Raw genomic sequence first — 20,809 nt, 5'->3', positions numbered from 1 at the left:
AACAGGAGGAGTTGATGGAGATTTCAAAAGTCCAACAAAAAAACAGATTCATACCCCAAATCCCTGATTAGTTAGAGTTAGAGTTGTTGTGTATGAAGAGCAGGAGAAAAGAAAAGACAGAGAGAGAGAGGAAGTTTACATTTTCTTCCTGACGATCATAATGGGGAACCATTGATGAAGACCCAGGCGTAGTATTTGTAATGTAGTATTATGTGTTGGACCGAGAGATCGCCGCAGGAGCATATTCGCGACTCCAGCTCCTTTCTTCCTGGCTTTCACCAGCAGACAGGAAGTGGAGCAGTAAAAGTAAGGGTACTGTCATTGCAGTGCTTGTCAACAACAGGTGGGGTAATCCAGGATATGCTACTGTGAAACAGCCTGTTTCTGTCCAAGTTTTTGTAGATGTTATCTACCTAGAGAGTTCACCAGTCTTTGTTTAGTATACACGCTGGATTTAGCTGTTGGCTCAGTTGTTGCTATGCAACACCCTCGTGAATTTGTGACGATCTCTGTCTTTTTAGTCGACTGCTCCGACAAATGTTGTTCTCTGCAAATGTCAGATGCATGCAGCTGCTCTGTACAACCTGCTCTCTTCAAGGTAGATCACTATCTGGTCTTTCTCTGTTCCTCATATAAACCCATTGTTCAGAAGGAGCCTGTGGCCAAGGGACTGCGGTGGCGGCTCCGCTCCTCCGCTCCAGCCCCATGGCTCCAGCCCATAGACATATACGTATAGATCCATGCTCCGCTCCCATGGATCTATTACTCCGCTCCCTGCCAGGCTCTCTTAATGTATTTGTATCATCGGAACACTCCTGTCCCGTCACGTGCATTTGTTTTGATAGTGAATGAAGACGGGACGGACTTTCAAACTACTTTTCTGTTTCACCAAGTGAACAGACGGAACGCAAAAAAAAGATGTCAAACTGCTGGAAAGGAACTGGAATTTACCGGGATACCTTAAACAAGGAAGCCAGGGAGCGGTATATGGAGAAAATAATGATTATTAACGGTCTGGATCCATATGAAAAAATCACTACTAAAGAGTGGAGCTCCGATGAGGATTTACTGCCGCAGTTCTGCACAACCCACGTCTTACTACCTTTTTTAGTGTTTGGCAGCTGCTTTGGTAAATGTTTGACTCGCCATGTGTTTCAATAAATTTGTATAATAGTACAACATACAGTACATCTTTTTTATTACTCTTACTTCTCTTTTCTTTTTTTTTACTGCTATATTATGTTGAAGAGGCTCCGAGGCGTGAGCAATATTTTTCTTTTCCTCGTGAGATTATTTTTTTCTTCTGCAGCTACAAATAGAGTTGATATTTTTTCCTCAACAAACTAGTTTTATCTGAAGATTGGGGTTATGTATGTATGTATTCTGTATCATCCGGAGCTGAGATAGTTCTGCCCTTCAATTAGAGACCTGTAATTGTGTTTTTTTTGGTCATCGGACGCCAGGCGATCAATAAAATATTCTTGGATACCTAAAATAAAACAAAACATAAACAGGTGGTTTTTTTTTTAATCACGTAGCCTTTCCATAATGATTACATTTCGCGCTGCTAACGTCACACGTAACGTGTGCTATATTACAGTGTTTAATCATACACTCCCTTATCTCCCTATTCCTCTATTCTTTCCTGCTTATCGCTCAAACAAATCATTATTTATAAATTAACATCGGCATTAATTTAAGATACCTTCATTATTTATGGAAGGCCACTGTCTAACATCATCAATCCAGCTATAATGATGCTGTAGAGCGTCAGGTTACAATAACAGCGCTGCGGTGGCAGATTGACACCTGCCACCGCAGCAATGGCGCCGCCGCAAGATGGCGGCACACACAAACCGGTAGCCGGATTTGTGTATACACCTGCTTCAACAAACTTACGGTCATCTGGAAAAAGCGGGCAGAACTCTGAGGATCATGATCTTTGATTTCCCCAGTGTACTTAAAACAATCCAGCCTGCATCACTGTGTATGAAATCCATAAGACACAGGTGAATGCCTCCACAATCGCCTCAATCATTGACTATCTGACAAGCAGACCACAGCTCACAAGAGTGAAGGGATGTGTGTCTGATCGAATGGCCAGCACCACAGTAGTACCACAGGGGACGGTACTCTTCACCATTCTTCTTCATTCTGCCTCAGACTTCTAGTACTGCTCAGAGTCTTGTCATCTGCAGAAATACTCGGGTGACTTTGCAGTTGTAGGGTGTATTAGTGTTTGACAGGTGACTGACTGCAGAGAACTGCTGGACCACTTTTGGGCATCAGTGTATAGATATTACATCTCTTCTATGAGTCTATGGTGCTTTTTTTTGTATGAATCTTACCGTTTTGGTCAATTTTATTATTGTAAATCAGTCAAACAGAGTCAAACATTACCCTAAGATTGCAATGATGGATACTCCCCATTCTTCAAAATTAAAAAAATATGGTCTGATCAAGTCAGAATTTAACTTGGAGTGAAAGAAATGTATTGATATACAGCTTCTAACTGCATGTATGCATGGCTTTCCGTATTATCTGCAGTAATGAATCCCTTTTATCCTGTTTATAAGGATAAGCTTTTGGCTCATTATAATTGACAAGAATAATAGCAGCTGAAGTCCAGCGAAATTAGCTGAAGGTTAGGGAAAAATCGGGCGATTAATAAGCTCTAAGTTTTATTTTTGCTTTTTCAAAAAAGCATTGGTTATTTTTATTGAAAATGTTGTCAAAACAACACAGGGTCAGAGACGAGACTCATAATAAAAATATTCAAAACATTTTGATAAATGGAACAATACAACAAGCTTTTGGAGCTCGGTGAATTGCTGGGGTGGATTGCTGAATAGAGGAAGATTACATGATTTTCAGCCATCCTACAGTAACTGTGTCCTTGAGGGCTGTGTATCGCCACCACCATTTGCATCATCATCTGTATTCATCATTCTGAGACTATGAATCCCTGCCTTTGGTTGACACCTCTGCTGCTCGTGGTATTTCAACCAAATGTCCCGTATAAAAATGGCATACAAATGTGGTGTGTTTTCATGCAGACAGATGCGAGGATAATCATTAGTAAAAGGAAAAATGTCAAGAGAAAAACACACCTGGGGAAGTGAAGTATGTGTATATTACCATGCCTGTGATATCTATTCCTCCAGCAATCTGTACACCACACATCAGTTTAGCAGGTCAAGTGTCCCCCCGTCTCTTCTATGGTGCCACAGTGACAGCTTGTGGTGATTTTTAAGAAACAGACAATTTCTTTCTCGTCTCCAAAGTAATGAATTTATGTACATCAACATTTCCAATATCTTAACCTTCTTTTCCATAGTGTCACATCAAATCAATCAGATAGAGGCAATCAAAATCAAAAGGACGGAGTGATACATTTGAACAGTTCCTGACCAACTACTTGTTTCCACACATATTAGTGGCAGAACATTTGCACAGCCCAAGGACTTTTTTTCTTTTTGAATAAAGTGTAAGCCATGAGAAGATTTTCACTTCAGTCATAAGTAGTTTAAGACAACCCAACTGAATAAATGGCACCCAAAAAACTGGACTTGATGACATATTGATTGAAAATAGTGTGGGAGCCCAAAATCTGTGAACTTCAAAGTTTTGAGGTTGATCTTGAGGTAAAATGAAAAGTCAGGTTGTTCAGTTAGTAAGATAACAGTCAGGGAAGAGTGAATACTATTATTTTTTTTTCATCGGAGATCTATTCAAGTTTAGTCAGATTGCATAAAATCGGAGGAAATTCAAGGTCACTTTGACCGTTCTGTGAGTCTGAGAGACAATCAATTTGAACCCTCCATACAATGAGGTGCAGAAGTAATTGGACAAAAACAGGCTTTTTATGGTTTTTATGATTCTTGTTTTCCTTTAACGCTCGCAAGGTGCTGATGGTTAGGTAAGCTCTCTGGCGGACCCGAGGGCATTTCCTCCGACTTGGGTCATTTTGACCCGAGCCTTAATGCCTTGCAAGGGTTAAACACCACCCCAATTCATTTGAAATGAGTTTCAGCCTTAGTGTAATTTTTGATAAATGCATGAAATGCCTTTGCATTCCTTGACTGCCTGAAGTCTGAAGTCCATGGACATCACCAAGTTCTGAGTTTTCTCCCCCCAGAGATGCTTTGTCAGGTTTTCATTGCAGTCACCTTCAGCTGCTGCTTATTTTTAGGTCCTTCTGCCTCCAGTAACTGGAAAGGTGCTCTACTGGGTTGAGATCAGGCATCTGACATGACCATTAAAGAATATTCCATTTCTCTGCTTTCAAAAAGTTGTTACTTGCTTTCACACTTTCACATGTCTCTGATTATCTGCACTATGAGGCGCCATCCTAACGGTTAAAGTGCTATACACTTTTACAACATCCTGGTACTTCTGCCGGCACTCATGTCGTCAATAAACACCAGTGAGCCGGTTCCACTGGCAGCCATACATGCCCGGACCATAACACTGCCTCCACTATGCCTTGCACATGATGTGCTTTGGATCACAAGCTGTTCCTGCCCTTCTCTATGCTTCTTCTCTATACTTTTTCTTCCTATCCATTGTAATGCATGTTTAATTTGGTTTCCTCTGTCTAAAGAATCTGATTTGTAAGATGGGAGGCTACTTGTGTGTTTTCTGTCAAAGTTGAACCGAGCTTTCCTCTCCTTGAATGTGACCAGTGGTTTGTATTCATTTATTTTTACTTTCCTGAAGCCTCTTGATTATAGATTTTGATAATGACACTCCTCCATTCTGCAGAGTATTTGTGGCTTCTGTTGATGTTGTGAAAGGGTTTTTCTTCTTCAGCAAGGAAAGGATTCTACAATCATCCACTTTACTTGTCTTCGGTGGAGTATTTCAATGTTGTTAAGCTCACCAATGCGTTCTTGTTTTTTTGTTTGCTTTTTCTTTAATACATCTCCATGTACCTGCCAATTTAATGTTTTTTCAGGTAATTGTCCAAGTATGTTTGGGCTGTTGAAAATGGAGGTCCTATGCTTAAAGTAGGTGTATCTGTTAAATGGGAATGGCTATTTTCTTTTTCTAAAATATACTAGAATATTCCAAAACATTACCTCAGGACGCTGGTCCATGAGCAGAAACTCAAAGGAAACTGAGTACAGGAGCATAAGGACTCTGCATACTTATTTTTCCAGGAAAGAATGATTATTAATGAATAACGTTTTTTTTTCTTTTTTAAAAACAGCCAAGTGATAATACTAAACTCAGTCAAGGAAAAATGGAAGCAAAGCCAGCAGTATTCTTTTTTTTTTTCATTTTATTTATTTCTTTTACACAAATAACTAGTTTAATTTAATTCTTACCTAGTGTATGAAACAGAACAACAATTACTGGAAACAGTAAGGTGCAGTTTTGATGCAAAAAAAGGCTCCACTGAAAGTTTATTTTTGTAATTTTAATCCCAGTGTTGGTATCAAATGTATTTACATAACGCAGCAGGAGTAACATCAAAGTTCTGTATAATAAATACAACAAAGAAAAATAAAACAGTATCTCACAATTCAGTTCAATTTAATAAACTTTATTTATCCCCAAAGGTTAATTATTTCCAGTACAGCCCTTCCAAGAAGCAGCCCTTACCTTAGAAAAAAGGATGACAAGAAAGAAGAGGGGAAAAAAGCCTCTCCATCTCTGTGTCCTGTATGTAAATGTTGCTGTTAATAAATATTAAATGTATCAAGCAAACCCTGAGTAGTAATATAAAGTTCTTAAACACAGTTTTCTCTACTCAAATAAAGTGTCAATGAAAAGATTTAGGTTTTCAATAGCATCTTTAAGATGTTTAATACAGACTTATTCCGCCAAAAAAGATGAAAGGTGAAGAGCAGCGACCATTAACTGTGTTCATGTGTGTGAAGTTCCTCTTAAATACTTTACTCGGTATGTTATGTGGGCTATTTTTTTTTTCTTAGTGGATAAACAACTCAGCATAAACATTGTTAAGCTCTTCATCTACTTTTAGGCCATTTTTGCAAAAATACACAAAAAAAAATGTCTATCAGCGTCTGAACAGTTGTAGCAGATCTCCACCCTGGAATCATGTACCAATTCTTTTTCTTTCCTTTTTTCCTCAGTTGCTCTTTACAAAGAGTTTTTGTGCAGAGCTGCTAGTCTGTGCAAGGACAGAGAGATGTCCTCGTGCAAGGTGTAACTAGTCCGAGTCCCTCCCCCTTGCATTTGTTTCACTATCTCATCTGACATGTGCTCTGCTGCTTTTCATTTTATATTCATATTGCATCTCAACTACCTTTTTCTTCCTCTTCTTTTAATACATCTTTGAATATGCTGTTGTAAATTGGGAAAAAAAACAGCTGAAGACAAAGGAGGAGAAGTAAATTAGTATTTTCTAGATACAATAATATTCAAATGTGCTAACCATGGGGCGGCAGTAGCTCAGGTGGTAGACGGGTTGTCCAATTATCTGAAGGTTCCTTATCCACCTTGCCCCGTGTGAATGTGTTTGAATGTTTGGTGGTGGTCGGAGGGGCCGTTTGGCACAATATGGCAGCCACGCTTCCGTCAGTCTGCAGGGCAGCTGTGGCTATAAAACGTAGCTTACCACCACCGGTGAGAATGTGTATGGATGAATAATGATCTCTGTAAAGCGCTCTGGGTGCCTTGAAGGGCGCTATATAAAACCAAATCATTATTATTACTAACTTTCCTGTGGTGTATTTGCAACAAGTCAGACAGCCATGTCGTTCTCTGGTCTATGTTCATAACAACCACCCTTTTGATAGATATATATATATATATATATATATATATATATATATATATATATATATATATATATATATATATATTTATATGATTTTTTTTTTTTTTTTTATGGATGAATAACAATAAGCAATGATGAGCGGTGAGAGATGTGATGAAAACTGTTTTGGGGAAAGCGTTGCTGCCTTCCTGGCACAAGAGGGAGCCCTTTTCTTTCCTTTTTAAACAAAAAATACAGATAATTACATATTTCAAGTTCTCATTTCCTCTCTACTTTTACTGATGTATGAATATGACAACTGCTTTCTTAGTGCAAGGAATGAGGATGCGTTGGAAAAACCTATTCACAGATTTAAACCATTGATGTAATTTTCTCTCCACACTTTTGTTGCATTTGGTTGGGGTTAGTTCTCCTCATATTATTTTAATGTAAAGTATAAACAAAATTAGATTTTTTTTGTTAATAATGTTAACATCTTGTTTGTTTTTTCTCACAGATCCGAGGCTTCCTGTCCAGGTTCGACAATGTCTTGCCTGCCAGCCTGGCCTTCGATAAATGCACTGCCTGCTCACCCATTGTAAGTAGCACAATCACATTTATACGTTATTAAAAAATAAATAAAAATAACAATGTTTACATTTAATTTTACTCCAAACTAAAACACCATCAACCAAAATATGCTGATTCTAGTTTAATTTATTTATTCAATAAATCTATTCATGCATTCTAGACCTGCAACACTTTCCAAAGAGGCTGGTGAAGCTTTTACCACTTCCTAATGTTGTTCTAGTCACAATTATATATCATTCTGGCATTATGATTCCAAGCACCGAAGCATTTACTGATATATTTTCCATATTTTTTGTGAAATAAACCACTAAAGGTGTGCACCAGTACAGCTGTTTGTTGACAGCCCAGGGGCCTCATGTACGAAACGTACGGACCACAAAAAACGTGCGTATGCAACTTTCTACGTTCACGGTCGGATGTTCGAAAAGGGATTTGAACGTAGAAAGTTGCGGTCTTTCACGCACAAATCATGTCTGGCGTATGCACTTTTCTCTGTTTTGTCTGTTGGCGACTCCCACTGGTGATGCAGTGAAGTGCAGAATATGAGGAAACGTAATGTAAAAAATAAGTTCACGACCACGTGAAGGACACGACAGTCCCCACATCACCAGATAAGAGTGGAGCTGCAACAATCTCATAATCAACCACATGATCTGAACAAACAACTAAAGGCAGGAGCTCAACGATGGAACCCGTAAATCCTGATAGCAGCCTTGGCTCCGTTAGAGGAACCTGCTGATGCATCAGTTCACACCGATTTGCTGGTCCAGGACCAAGACTGGACCATCAGCTGGTTTAGGTACCAAGAGGATCCTTCTGGATCTCTGCCCTGAACTGGACCAGCTGCTTCGGTTCAGACCAACATGATGCTTTCAGCTGGAGCTGCTGACAGGTCGGACATCTCTGTCACCATGACGACCGTATGGGACGACTACTTGAGATAAAAGCCAGATCCTAAAACATCCCATAACTGTTTCTGGACAGAAAAACATTAAAATACATTTTGCAGCGACAAACCTAAGTTGTCTTAGATAAAACTAAGATGTCACGGAAAGGTTGGTTGGTACGAACTGATGTGACTCAGCAATGAATGAATAATTTTTTATTGAAAGTTTAGGCAACTTTCAGAGTCTGATATCGAGTCGGCTGCAGGTGCTGAACTGAAGGACTCCTGACGGTGTTTCTCCAGTCTAAAACCGCTCTCTCCGCCCGGTGATGGAGGCCGGGATCCAGACCGGAGACAAACAGGAAAGGGAGAGTGTAATGATGCACTAACGCTGCCCATAAACATTCACAAATCCTTACGATCAAAATAAAACCACAACTCTTCACGGAACGCAACACAGCAAAGAACATTACCCATAATGCAATGCAGCTTAAATCGGAAGAAATGCCCCCAAAAAAAATTGTTTTTCCAGGCCTCAACTTTTGATAGGACTATCTCCAGCTCACAGCCGATGTTTTTTTAATTTATTTTACTTGTTTTTGCAAGTTGCGTGTTAACATGAGCGGTTTTTAATGGATATTTATCCTCATTATCATATTCAAATATATCTACTTGAGGGAGGAGACAGGGTAGAGTGTTGTGCTCCCACATCTGCGCTCAAATCCACGTTGATTGTGATGTTCAAAGTAATGTGCGTGGATTTGGGCGTACGCACAGTTTTGAGAATCTGGATTTTTTTTTGCGTACGCAAGAATTCCCCGTACTGATTCACGTTGAAATCCACGCACTCTTTGTACATGAGGCCCCAGGTCTCCAGGCAGATGCTCCAGTGCTCAGTTCTCATAATGTCTTTTTCCTCAGCCTTGCCTTTGTGGTATGTGCGAGATGTAGTAGTGCAGCATATGTTGCTCTAAATGTGTCTATGTTTCTGCATTTATGCTGCCATCATATACGACTAAATTGCCTTTGCCAAGGGCACTGATACAACCACATACCAACACACAGCCTGGCTTTTGGATTTGTTGCTGACAACAGTCTGTGGTCTTTATAGATCTTTGATCAGGATAACTCTTTTCAATGTCTTTACAAAAACAAAACAAATAAAAATGATCCAGAATACTGATTCTGATGATATGATGCAATTTTGTGTGAGATCTTTGGTTTTTACATCCTTGGCTTTAACAAACTGAAAATCCTTAATTTCCCTGAGTTCTTCATTGATGTTATGCACAATAGATGCAAATCTGCTCCAAACTGTCTTCGATCAATATTGCTTGACAGTTTTTCAGTAATTCTTTGTTCTTGTTTTGTTTCATTGCCCATTTTTTCTCCTTAGAGACGTTGCCCTTCATCGATGCTCCTTTGTACCAAATCACAATTACGTCATCTTTTGGACATACAGCAACAACCTTTTCTTTTAGTAATTTATGTATTTTTTTAACTCGTGCCAGCTTCAGATTACTCCCGTCCCCACTTCACATTTCTCAGCATGTGTTATCGGCATTAAGTGCAGGAATGGGTGTAAGCTTCCAAAAAGAAATAAGCTGGCAAGACAAAGCATTAAATTCAGCATCGTGTCTCTGTCCAAAAGTCAATGTCATTAGATTTGTTTTGACTTTTTTTTTATAAAGTGCATTTTCATTACAGTCCCAACTTTTCCTCACTCAAAGTTGCCACAACACAACTGTGTTTTAACAATAAACTTCAGTTTGGCAGTAGCACTGAAACATATTTAACAGTTACGGAGATTATGTTTTTATCATCAGATCTGATTCTGTTACTATGTTGCAGCAATGTTTTGAAACACAAATTGCAATCGTTGCAGAAATAAGGGGATTCCCAGCTCTCCCTGGTCCATGTTGTTAAATCACCGGAGCTGTGCTGAAATGTAGTGTCTTGAGGATTACTGAGGAGGAACACACAGGAACGCTGGTAAAACCATCTGGTAGCTATCAGGCAACAGTTGCTCACTGATGTCAGTAACTGTTGTATGAGTGGAATTAGCTGTGTGTGTGTGTGTGTGTGTGTGTGTGTGTGTGTGTGTGTGTGTGTGTGTGTGTGTGTGTGTGTGTGTGTGTGTGTGTGTGTGTGTGTGTGTGTGTGTGTGTGTGTAAATGGGTTGTAGAAGGTCGTCATATCCCAGATAAGACAGATGTGGTGTGCTTTTTTTACTGCGTGGTCATTGGTCGGTGTGGTTGGCTGAGTCCAGAAATGTGACTGGTGTGCACTAGCGTAAGAGTGTTGGAGGAGGGATCAAAAACAACAATTTAAAAGAAGAAAGTTTAAAAAAAGGAGGAAAAAAAAAAGAGCTGAGGACTGGCTTGCCTCTTTCTCCCCGGATCTCAATGCCGTCTTTGTGTCGATAAAGAGGTCATAAAGCCCCAGATCTATCACTTTCATGTGAAGACAGGGAGAAACTAAGAGGCAGAGGGGGAGGGAGTTGGCCAGCTTTTGCACAAAAAGCTTTCTCCACCTACGCTCTAAAAAAAAAAAAAAGAAAAAAAAAGTTCCACCCCATCTTAGGTGTCATGTTTCTCCCCGTGTGACTGATGAGATTATTCTGCAGGGGTGTTCATTGGGTTCGATGAGGACTGGGCGAAGCCTGTGCAGTCAAGGATAATGGACAACATGAGTGAGGGAAGACAATTATTTGCTGAGGCGGGCATAAAGGTTGTGTTGTGAATAAATTTTAATCCCACCCACACATCTTTTCTCTCTGTTTTGCATTTGCTTATCTGCCTTTCACTCTTTTTCTTTTCAGCCTCCTCCTATTTCACCTCTCCTGCTTCTTCTCTCCCCTCTTCCTGCTTTTCCTCCCCCATATCGCTCCTTTCTTTTGTGTGTCCATATATTGGTGTGTTCACTTTAACGGCGTGTGTGTGTGTGTGTGTGTGTGTGTGTGTGTGTGTGTGTGTGTGTGTGTCTGCCTTTGTATTCACTTTGGTTGTGTATGTGTGTGAGCAAGTGCATGTCTGTCTGTGTGTATTTCTGCCGCAGTCAGCTGTGTGCTGCCAGGTCACCATGGAAACAAAACAATTCATCCCCTGTCTGGGCTGGAGCAGTTCCTGTAGAGTTAGGCCTTTTCAGTGTGTGTGTGTGTGTGTGTGTGTGTGTGTGTGTGTGTGTGTGTGTGTGTGTGTGTGTGTGTGTGTGTGTGTGTGTGTGTGTGTGTGTGTGTGTGTGTGTGTGTGTGTGTGTGTGTGTGTGTGTGTGTGTGTGTGTGTGTGTGTGTGTGTGTGTGTGTGTGTGTGTGTGTGTGTGTGTGTGTGTGTGTGTGTTTCCTAACTCCTTTGGGGCTAGAAGCCAGTAAAACTATGAAACTACACACCAAAGAGTAAATCACAGCTGACGTGGAATTGTCTAAAACTGTGCCAGATGACTCTTACTACAACTACTCGTACACACTGCAAAATGTAATGTTATCAACTATAGTATATATTTTCACACCTTAGTAAATATTTTATGTCAGGGATGTCATTCTGTGTCGTATCATAACTTTCATTACAACTTTAAAGTCCCAGTCTGGTAGTTATTCATCCCCTAAAAACTAATTTTCCTTCACTAACATTGAACATTACAAAGTTTAGGCCACAGAAAAACAACTTTCTTGAGGCCTTATAATGCTTTGGATATGTTCCATATACTTTCTCATTCACTAAATGGGGCTCTAAGACTTTACTAACCTGGCCCTGCCCACATCTCTCCAGCATTCTACACTGTCCTGACTTGTCTCCTGCAACTCTTTAACACAGGCCTCGATATGCAATGGGATGCTTTCATTTGTTGGTAAAGAAACTGTGAAAGCTTGTTTTGTTTCTCATTTCATCAGCCCCTCACAGCTCATCTAAAGATCTGTCCTTCAAGCAGTCAGTATTGGTTCCTCCAGTGTTTGATGTAGAACCTGCTGGTTATCTGTCTTTGGCTTACTGAGACTGATGGTACATTGCTAACACTCCAGAGTGTTGCTTATTTTATACCACCCTGCAGTTTCACATCGGGCATAGTGTAAGTGAACATAGTAAGTAACATTAGCAACTCATTCTTAGTGAAGCTTGTTCTCTGTTATTTTTTTCTCTGAATGCCAGAACGTTTTAGAGGCCACACAGATGACTCAATATAGAGTTGGTATGTGTATAAAAAAGAAAAAAAAAGTTTAGACATGGGATGTTGCAATAACTGAGTCACCAGATAATGTTTTTTTTTTACACTTAACAAACACTACAAAAAACATATTTTCAAGTTCAAGTGAAAAAATAAAAAAAAGATCAAACAAAAAAAAGAATCATACTACTTAATAGCACTGATTTAGAGCTGGAACACAATTGATATCACCAACTGATGTATTTTTACGTTCACTTTCAGGTTTTGAGGTTTTCCTGTTTTAAACTATTGCAAACTATGAAACTATTTTTCTTTTACTGTGTTATAACCATAGAGTCTTGAAGAACTGGACTCACCTAATCCAGTTCTTCCAGACTTCCAGTTCCACCTCATATAGGTTTTTTGAAGAAAAAAAGAGCCTTTAAACGCTCCTTTTTGCTCGTACTATGGTCAAAACCAGTAGGCCTGGAAGCTGGCTGCAACAGCTTAGTTCAGTTAGCGTACATTAACGATTTTAGTTTGGTTTAGCTCTTTGTGTCCTATGACAGAAAGGACATTGCTTCACATTCTGATCAACGCTGTCAATCCATCCTATTTTCTTATGTCTCCAGTGCAACAACATTTGAAACGAGTAATGTAAAGGTTTTAAAAAGCATGGGTGGAAGTCCGAATGGGTGGGACCCTTGGATGAGCCGATGCTACATGGTGACAGCTTTGGAGTTCCCCCAAGGCTTTAGCACAGCTGGGGTCCCGGGGCCATCTGCAACAGTGGATGATGAGTGGTGATCTGTTACTAAAATTAAAACCACAAGGTGACTACAGACCAAATTTGGCTTTTTATTTCATTTAAATCAGTCTGTAAACATGTTTATTTCCACTGCATAGTCCCACATGTTAAAACACCGGTCAATGCAGATTGACTCACTATGGGTGCCCCTAGTGGTCAGTCAGGAAATAACAGTTTGTCTTAACGTTACTACACGAACGCCATGAATGGCGTTCTTGTGTGACTGTAAGGATACACACTGTCGCTTCCTTTTATCCAGATGTTGTGTGTAGGTGTTTCTGTTGTTTAGCAACTGGTACAGCCCATCAGCAATATGTGAATGTTGTTGAGATCCCCACAAGGCACGTCGGAATCATTTTTCTTTTAGTGTGCTTCCTTCTCTTCATGTATAACTGGATATTTTAATTGTATTCCTTAATAGCCATTGCTTTTAGCAATCTGACTATGTTTTGCTGTACACACTGGGTTGTCATGTGGGAAGGGTGAAGAAGCCACTCTAAAGTTTCCTAACACTCTAAAACTTCAGTATCATGTTCTTAAGGAAGAAGTGCTATTTCAATACTACAAAATAATGTATTACATTTACTGAAAACTCTATGAATACTTTGAAGAATCTCTTTGAAGTGGATTTAAGCTTTTTGGCCATAATCCAGGGTCTCATCTGAACTGAACTGGCTCATATTTAAATTAAATGTTTTCTTCTCATCTCTCTTTTTTTGCTTTCTTTTTTTTAATCACGACGTGAATACGTTTTTGGCATAGGTGTGTTTTTGTGTGTGTACCAGTGTCTCTGTGGAGTGACTTTATCGCAATCCCATCACGGTTATCATGTTGCTTTCTGCGTTCAGCTATATTTCAACAAAATGGGATTTTGCTGGGGGCGTCTCACATAACAGATCCCGCACATGGAAGTGGAGAATCAAAGAAATAAGAGAAAAGGGAAGAGAGAAAAGAGGATGAAAAGAAGAATGACGGATACATCAGTGTTTTGTGTGTGGTGTGTCTGGCTCCAAGACTGGACGCCAGGTCACTCCACACACACACACACACACACACACACACACACACACACACACACACACACACACACACACACACACACACACACACACACACACACACAGGCGAGGTGCTGGTGTCTGAAGCAATTGTAACTCTACACCTGCAGAGGAGGGTCTGTGGGCGTCTTTTCACAGCTTTGGCCGGTCTTTAGAAAGGTAGCAAAGAGGGGAGAGGAGTGTGAGTGTGTGTGTTTGTGTATGTGTGTGTTTTGGAGACATGATGTGGGCATTTGAAGTCTGTACTGGTGTGAGATGAAGGCAAACACTCTACTTTTTGCGGTGCGTTTGCATAACTCAATTCAGGTCAATCGCAGGTCAACACATACAATTTGAAAAGATCTCTCCAAGTAAAAGTTAATTATGAAATTGTGAATTTTTCCTTTTTTTTGTTGTCATGAAACATTTCTCTGAAATTAGTTTGGGCTTTTGCATTATCAGTCATTAAAAGAGGGCACAATCCTTTTTTTTCTTTTTTACATATCTAACATTGTCCATCTTGAGCTAAGTTAAAGATATAAAATACTCTACGTATCTCAGTGATTCAAGGATCTTTCTGAAAGACAGATATATATTTTTTTCTTTATTTTTGTTGATAGCTGCAGGTGTCACATGATTACATGCTTCTTCTTTCGGCTTTTCTCTTTAGTGGTCGTCACAGCGACCTGTCTTCTGGATCTCTTTAACCACATCCAGAATCTTCCCCTTTTTCTCCTCCCTGGCAGCTTCATCTCCAGAATCCTTCCATCTATGTATTAATATCCAACCTGTTTGTGTCCAGACCATCTCACTGTACCCTGTCTTACCTCATCTCCCAGCGATCTAACCGTGGTTGTTCCTCTGATGTGCTCGTTCTTAATCCTATCCATCTGTGTCACTTCCAAAAGATGCTCAACTCTGCCAGCTCTGCTTCCTGTCTCTTGGTCAGTGCCGCTGTCCCCAATGGCGCTTTTCCACTATTACCTATTCGGCTCTACTCATTTCAACTCGGTTCAACTCAATTTGGCCTAGTTTATTTTCCATTACAATCCAGTACTCGGAGCAAAAGTAGCCGGGGTTGGAGCAAAGCTGCTGTGGCGTATTGATTGTATGACACAAAAGAAGAAGAAGAACACACCACCAAAGATGTGAGACCTGGAGGAGATAGTATATGTGCTGCTTGGTCGATATCAACTAGGGGTGGGTATTGGGAAGGACCTCACGATACGATACGCATCACGATACTTGAGCCACGATACGATACACATTGCGATATCCCGATTATGCAATATCCAGATTATTATATTCTACATAGTTCACCGAAAAATTTAAAAATGCATTACACATCTTAAAATCCAAGTTGTATATATGAACATCAGATGATAGTGATGGATCTTAAAATCCGAGTTGCACGTTCATCAGATTATAGTGACAATTCATGGGACAAACTGAGTCAAAACAATGTTTTATTATAACTATACAAGCTAAAGTTACAACATATTTGTATATGTTTTTCATATTATTTACATCATATGAAATTAACATTAAATTTAGTATGAGGTTGCTTTAATTATGTGGCAAATGATAATAAACACAAGAAAGATGGGTACTAAAACCAAGGACAGACACAGTGATCAGTCAGTATAGATATAAATCCATAAATAAATAAACATCTGTCCATTATTTTTCATTTTTTAAGGACAGGCAATTGTGTTATATAAAAAATAAATTATAAAATGAAATAAAACGTGAAATAAAACCAGAGCTCAGTGCACGGCCCTCCCAGGGTTGGTAGAGAGTGGCAATGCCCAGGACTGTCACTTAGGTAGGAGCACTGGGTGATGGAATGGGAAAAAGATCGGGGATAAAAAAAAAAAAAATCGATATTCAAATTTTGAATACCGATATTGAATCGGCTGGAAAAGTATCGCGATATATTGCCATATCGATATTTTTGCCCACCCCTAATATCAAGTAAAAAAAAAAAAAAAGCTTCAAGTGGCGAGGCTTTTTTATTTATTTTTTTAGCTTGTCTCAGCACTGCTGAAAAGTCCGTTGGTAGCCACGAGCAGCTATGGAGTGACAAAGCTTCTGGTAGATCTTTTCGTTCCTTATCGCCCCATCTAGGTCCCTTTGCATTCTCTCCTCAGCCACCAGGTTTAGGAATTGTCCCTGACCAATATGTGGCATGTAGTGTAATGATGTCAGGTACAGCTCAACTCAGCCCGCTTAGAACCTCGCAAGAGTTGTTTCATAAAAGTATCTACTCGGTTAGACCCCTAGTGGGAAAGAGACCTAGAGAGAGTCTTGTAAATCTTTCTCTTTACTCTTTCTGCTTATCTTTCTGCTTATCTTCTACCACATGCAACGCCAGACTTTCTTCTCCAACCTCGACCCTGCCTGCACCCTCTTCACCTCTTTTTCTCCGTGGAGCCCAAATATTTAAACTCCTCCACCTCTTTCACTTTCATTTGCACACATGCATTCTCTATCGCTTTGACTCACCTTCATCCCCTTTCTCTCTAGTGCATATTTTCACCCTCCAGGTTTTCTTCCACCAGCTCCCACCTCCTTACTAATCACACTGTCACCTCTAAATCCATTCTATGTGGAGTTTGCATCAAATTTGAATTCTGGTACCCTCGGTTTCCTCTCACAATCCAAAATATGTATTTAAACTTGGTACAGGGGTACATCCTTGACTGGTTACCAGTCTAGCAGCATGATGCTCAAAATGCAGCTTGAACCAATGTAATGATACGAGTGCCTCTGCAGTTCCAGTTTGATTTTAATCTCACCAGTATACATTAGATTTACTCTTAAAGTTTCTGTCTTTTTGTCTTGTTTTTCTAGGTCTTGGACAACTATGAGAAGGAAGGTTTCAACTTTCTGTCCAAGGTTTTCAATTCCTCACACTCATTTCTGGAAGACTTGACAGGACTGACTCTGTTGCACCAGGAGACACAAGCTGCAGAGGTAAATCCTACCCTCCTTTTATATTCATACAAATTGTACTAAATGCACGGCTCACAAGCTGTGAGTGGCTCTCCAGAGCTTAATTCATGCCTTGTGTGACTGCTGATAATTATATGAAGATACAGCCAAAATAAGATTCTAAACAGTTACACTCTCTATGCAAAGGTTCACAAGTTACAAACAGCAAAGTTGCCAGTCTTGGCGTCTATAGGAGAGCGCCACAGTCATGATTATATTTTGTGAATGTTGTATTTTGTATATTTTAGTTGCGCTAAAAAGAGAGAAAATTAGTGCGAAAGCTTACAGTACTGCACACTTGATCAAATGTGGTTTGGCATTTTCAGTGTTACGTGCTGGGGTGTTTCCTTCGATATACACAAACAGACATTTCTGATCAAAGAAGGAAGAAAACCACTAATTGCAACAAGAAATAAGAAATGTATCAATTATACAGTCATGGTAATGCCTGTCAGCTTGATTATCTGAGTGTGCAGCATTATATATGCCGTAGTAAAGTAGGTGGTTGGCACTTGCATCCTTTTTTAACCTGATCTCAATCCTGTGAAAGTCGCCCAAAACGCCTATCCAAGGCATATAGTAAATTGAAAGCTGTTCTTGAACCGTTTGAAGTAGATGGATGATTTTGGTCTCTTTTGAAAGGTAACACTCTGAAGTTTTTCAGAGTGTCAGAATCACTGTAACTGCTACTATAATTCAGTAATCTCAGTTTGAACACACTGAAATAGAAGGTTTTTATTTCAGCCTGAAATTTGTTTTGTAATTAGATGTCTGCAGATGAGTGAACTTATTAGCTGGAAAACACAATGAGTCCACTGCATGAAGCCTTATCTAGTGCAATTTTAAATTTGATAACAATACCACAAAGACTTTTATTATTATTATTATTATTATTATTAGACATTAGATTATGTCCCATGGGCATAACTCTTGAACCTTTCAACATACAGTCATAATTTTGGCCTCTAATGAAAGCTGAGGTATCTTAGAGGTTAGAGGTATATATATATATATATATATATATATATATATATATATATATATATATATATATATATATATATACATACATACATACATACATACATACATACATACATACATACATACATACATACATACATACATACATACATACATACATACATACATACATACATACATACATACATACATACATACATACATACATACATACATACATACATACAATGGGTTGCAAAAGTATTCACCCCCCTTGAACTTTGTGACCTTTTGCCACATTTCAGGCTTCAAACATAAAGATATAAAACTGTAATTTTTTGTGAAGAATCAACATCAAGTGGGACACAATCATGAAGTGGAACGAAATGTATTGGATATTTCAAACTTTTTTAACAAATAAAAAACTGAAAAATTGGGCGTGCAAAATTATTCACCCCCCTTAAGTTAATACTTTGTAGCACCACCTTTTGCTGTGATTACAGCTGTAAGTCTCTTGGGTTATGTCTCTATCAGTTTTGCTCATCAAGAGACTGAATTTTTTGCCCATTCCTCCTTGCAAAACAGCTGGAGCTCAGTGAGGTTGGATGGAGAGCGTTTGTGAACAGCAGTTTTCAGTTCTTTCCACAAATTCTCCATTGGATTCAGGTCTGGACTTTGACTTGGCCATTCTAACACCTGGATATGTTTTTTGTGAACCATTCCATTGTAGATTTTGTGTTATGATTTGGATCATTGTCTTGTTGGAAGACAAATCTCCGTCCCAGTCTCAGGTCTTTTGCAGCCTCCATCAGTTTTTCTTCCAGAATGGTCCTGTATTTGGCTCCATCCATCTTCCCATCAATTTTAACCATCTTCCCTGTCCCTGCTGAAGAAAAGCAGGCCCAAACCATGATGCTGCCACCACCATGTTTGACAGTGGGGATGGTGTGTTGAGGGTGATGAGCTGTGTTGCTTTTACGCCAAACATAACGTCTTGCATTGTTGCCAAAAAGTTAGATTTTGGTCTGATCTGACCAGAGCACCTTCTTCCACATGTTTGGTGTGTCTCCCAGGTGGCTTGTGGCAAACTTTAAACAACACTTTATATGGACATCTTTAAGAAATGGCTTTCTTCTTGCCACTCTTCCATAAAGGCCAGAATTGTGCAGTATACGACTGATTGTTGTCGTATGGACAGAGTCTCTCACCTCAGCTGTAGAGCTCTGCAGTTCATCCAGAGTGATCATGGGCCTCTTGGCTGCATCTCTGATCAGTCTTCTCCTTGTATGAGCTGAAATTGTAGAGGGACAGCCAGGTCTTGGTAGATTTGCAGTGGTCTGATACTCCTTCCATTTCAATATTATCACTTGCACAGTGCTCCTTGGGATGTTTAAAGCTTGGGAAATCTTTTTGTATCCAAATCCAGCTTTAAACTTCTCCACAACAGTATCTCAGACCTGCCTGGTGTGTTCCTTGTTCTTCATGATGCTCTCTGCGCTTTAAACGGACCTCTGAGACGATCACAGTGCAGGTGCATTTAGACGGAGACATGTTTACACACTGGTGGATTCCATTTATCATCATTAGTCATTTAGGTCAACACTGGATCATTCAGAGATCCTCACTGAACTTCTGGACAGAGTTTACTGCACTGAAAGTAAAGGGGGTGAATAATTTTGCACACCCAATTTTTCAGTTTTTTATTTGTTAAAAAAGTTTGAAATTTCCAATACATTTCGTTCCACTTCATGATTGTGTCCCATTTGATGTTGATTCTTCACAAAAAATTACAGTTTTATATCTTTATGTTTGAAGCCTGAAATGTGGCAAAAGGTCACAAAGTTCAAGGGGGGTGAATACTTTTGCAACCCATTGTACATACATACATACATACATACATACATACATACATACATACATACATACATACATACATACATACATACATACATACAGGACTGTCTCAGAAAATTAGAATATTGGGATTTTCTGTAATGCAATTACAAAAACAAAAATGTCATACATTCTGGACTCATTACAAATCAACTGAAATATAGCAAGCCGATAGATATGTGCAGTGATATTGCATATCTACAGAATGACTAATGCAGTCTTAGCCTTTAAAAGAATGGGTAAATGCATGAAAAGCACCTTGCAGATCTGAAAAAAGGTTAAAAAAGGATGCAAGCACCAACCACCTACTTTACTACGGCGTGTGTGTGTGTGTGTGTGTGTTTAAAATTTCTTTTAAATTTACATCATGTTTGACATCATGGTTGGATCATGGGTTGTTCCTGCTTCGACTGCTGGAATGTTGACACGAATCTGAGTAAGTGCAGAGAAAATGTTTTCCTTTATAGACTTTACAATGTCCCTTAAGGAACTGAGTAAGTTTTACAAGCCTGGAAAATCTTTTCAAACTCTTTCAAAACAGTTTTTCACCCACTGGAAATTTTAATTTCCAGCAGTAAAATTTCACACACCAATTATTTAGGAGGAGATAAAGTTGTATTTCAAAGGCAGCAATACTTTAAGGTTGTAAACTTATTGTAATTATTTTGAGCGACAAGCAAGATAAAATACTAGAAAAAGTTGAAAAAATACTTTCTGGGGGAATATGGGTGGTTTTCCTCTAGACTCCCTTTTGGCATGATGCAGGGGGA

At 39.3% G+C, this 20,809-nt stretch overlaps 1 protein-coding gene across 2 annotated transcripts in view; it reads left to right on the top strand.

The window, feature by feature from the left end:
* atg7 (ATG7 autophagy related 7 homolog (S. cerevisiae)) overlaps positions 1 to 20,809 on the top strand; it is a 96,840-nt gene that overhangs the window by 40,778 nt on the left and 35,253 nt on the right. For both annotated transcript variants that reach the window (XM_061727408.1, XM_061727409.1), the window contains exons 17-18: positions 7,245 to 7,325; positions 17,043 to 17,165. In XM_061727408.1, the coding sequence (XP_061583392.1) occupies positions 7,245 to 7,325; positions 17,043 to 17,165 (204 nt within the window). The remainder of the gene's footprint in view (positions 1 to 7,244; positions 7,326 to 17,042; positions 17,166 to 20,809) is intronic.

This window comes from Cololabis saira, chromosome 8 (assembly GCF_033807715.1).
Source record: "Cololabis saira isolate AMF1-May2022 chromosome 8, fColSai1.1, whole genome shotgun sequence".
NCBI classification, from domain to species: Eukaryota; Metazoa; Chordata; class Actinopteri; order Beloniformes; family Belonidae; genus Cololabis; species Cololabis saira.
Note: the sequence above shows the minus strand (reverse complement) of the source record. Positions and strands in the feature narration are given on the sequence as shown.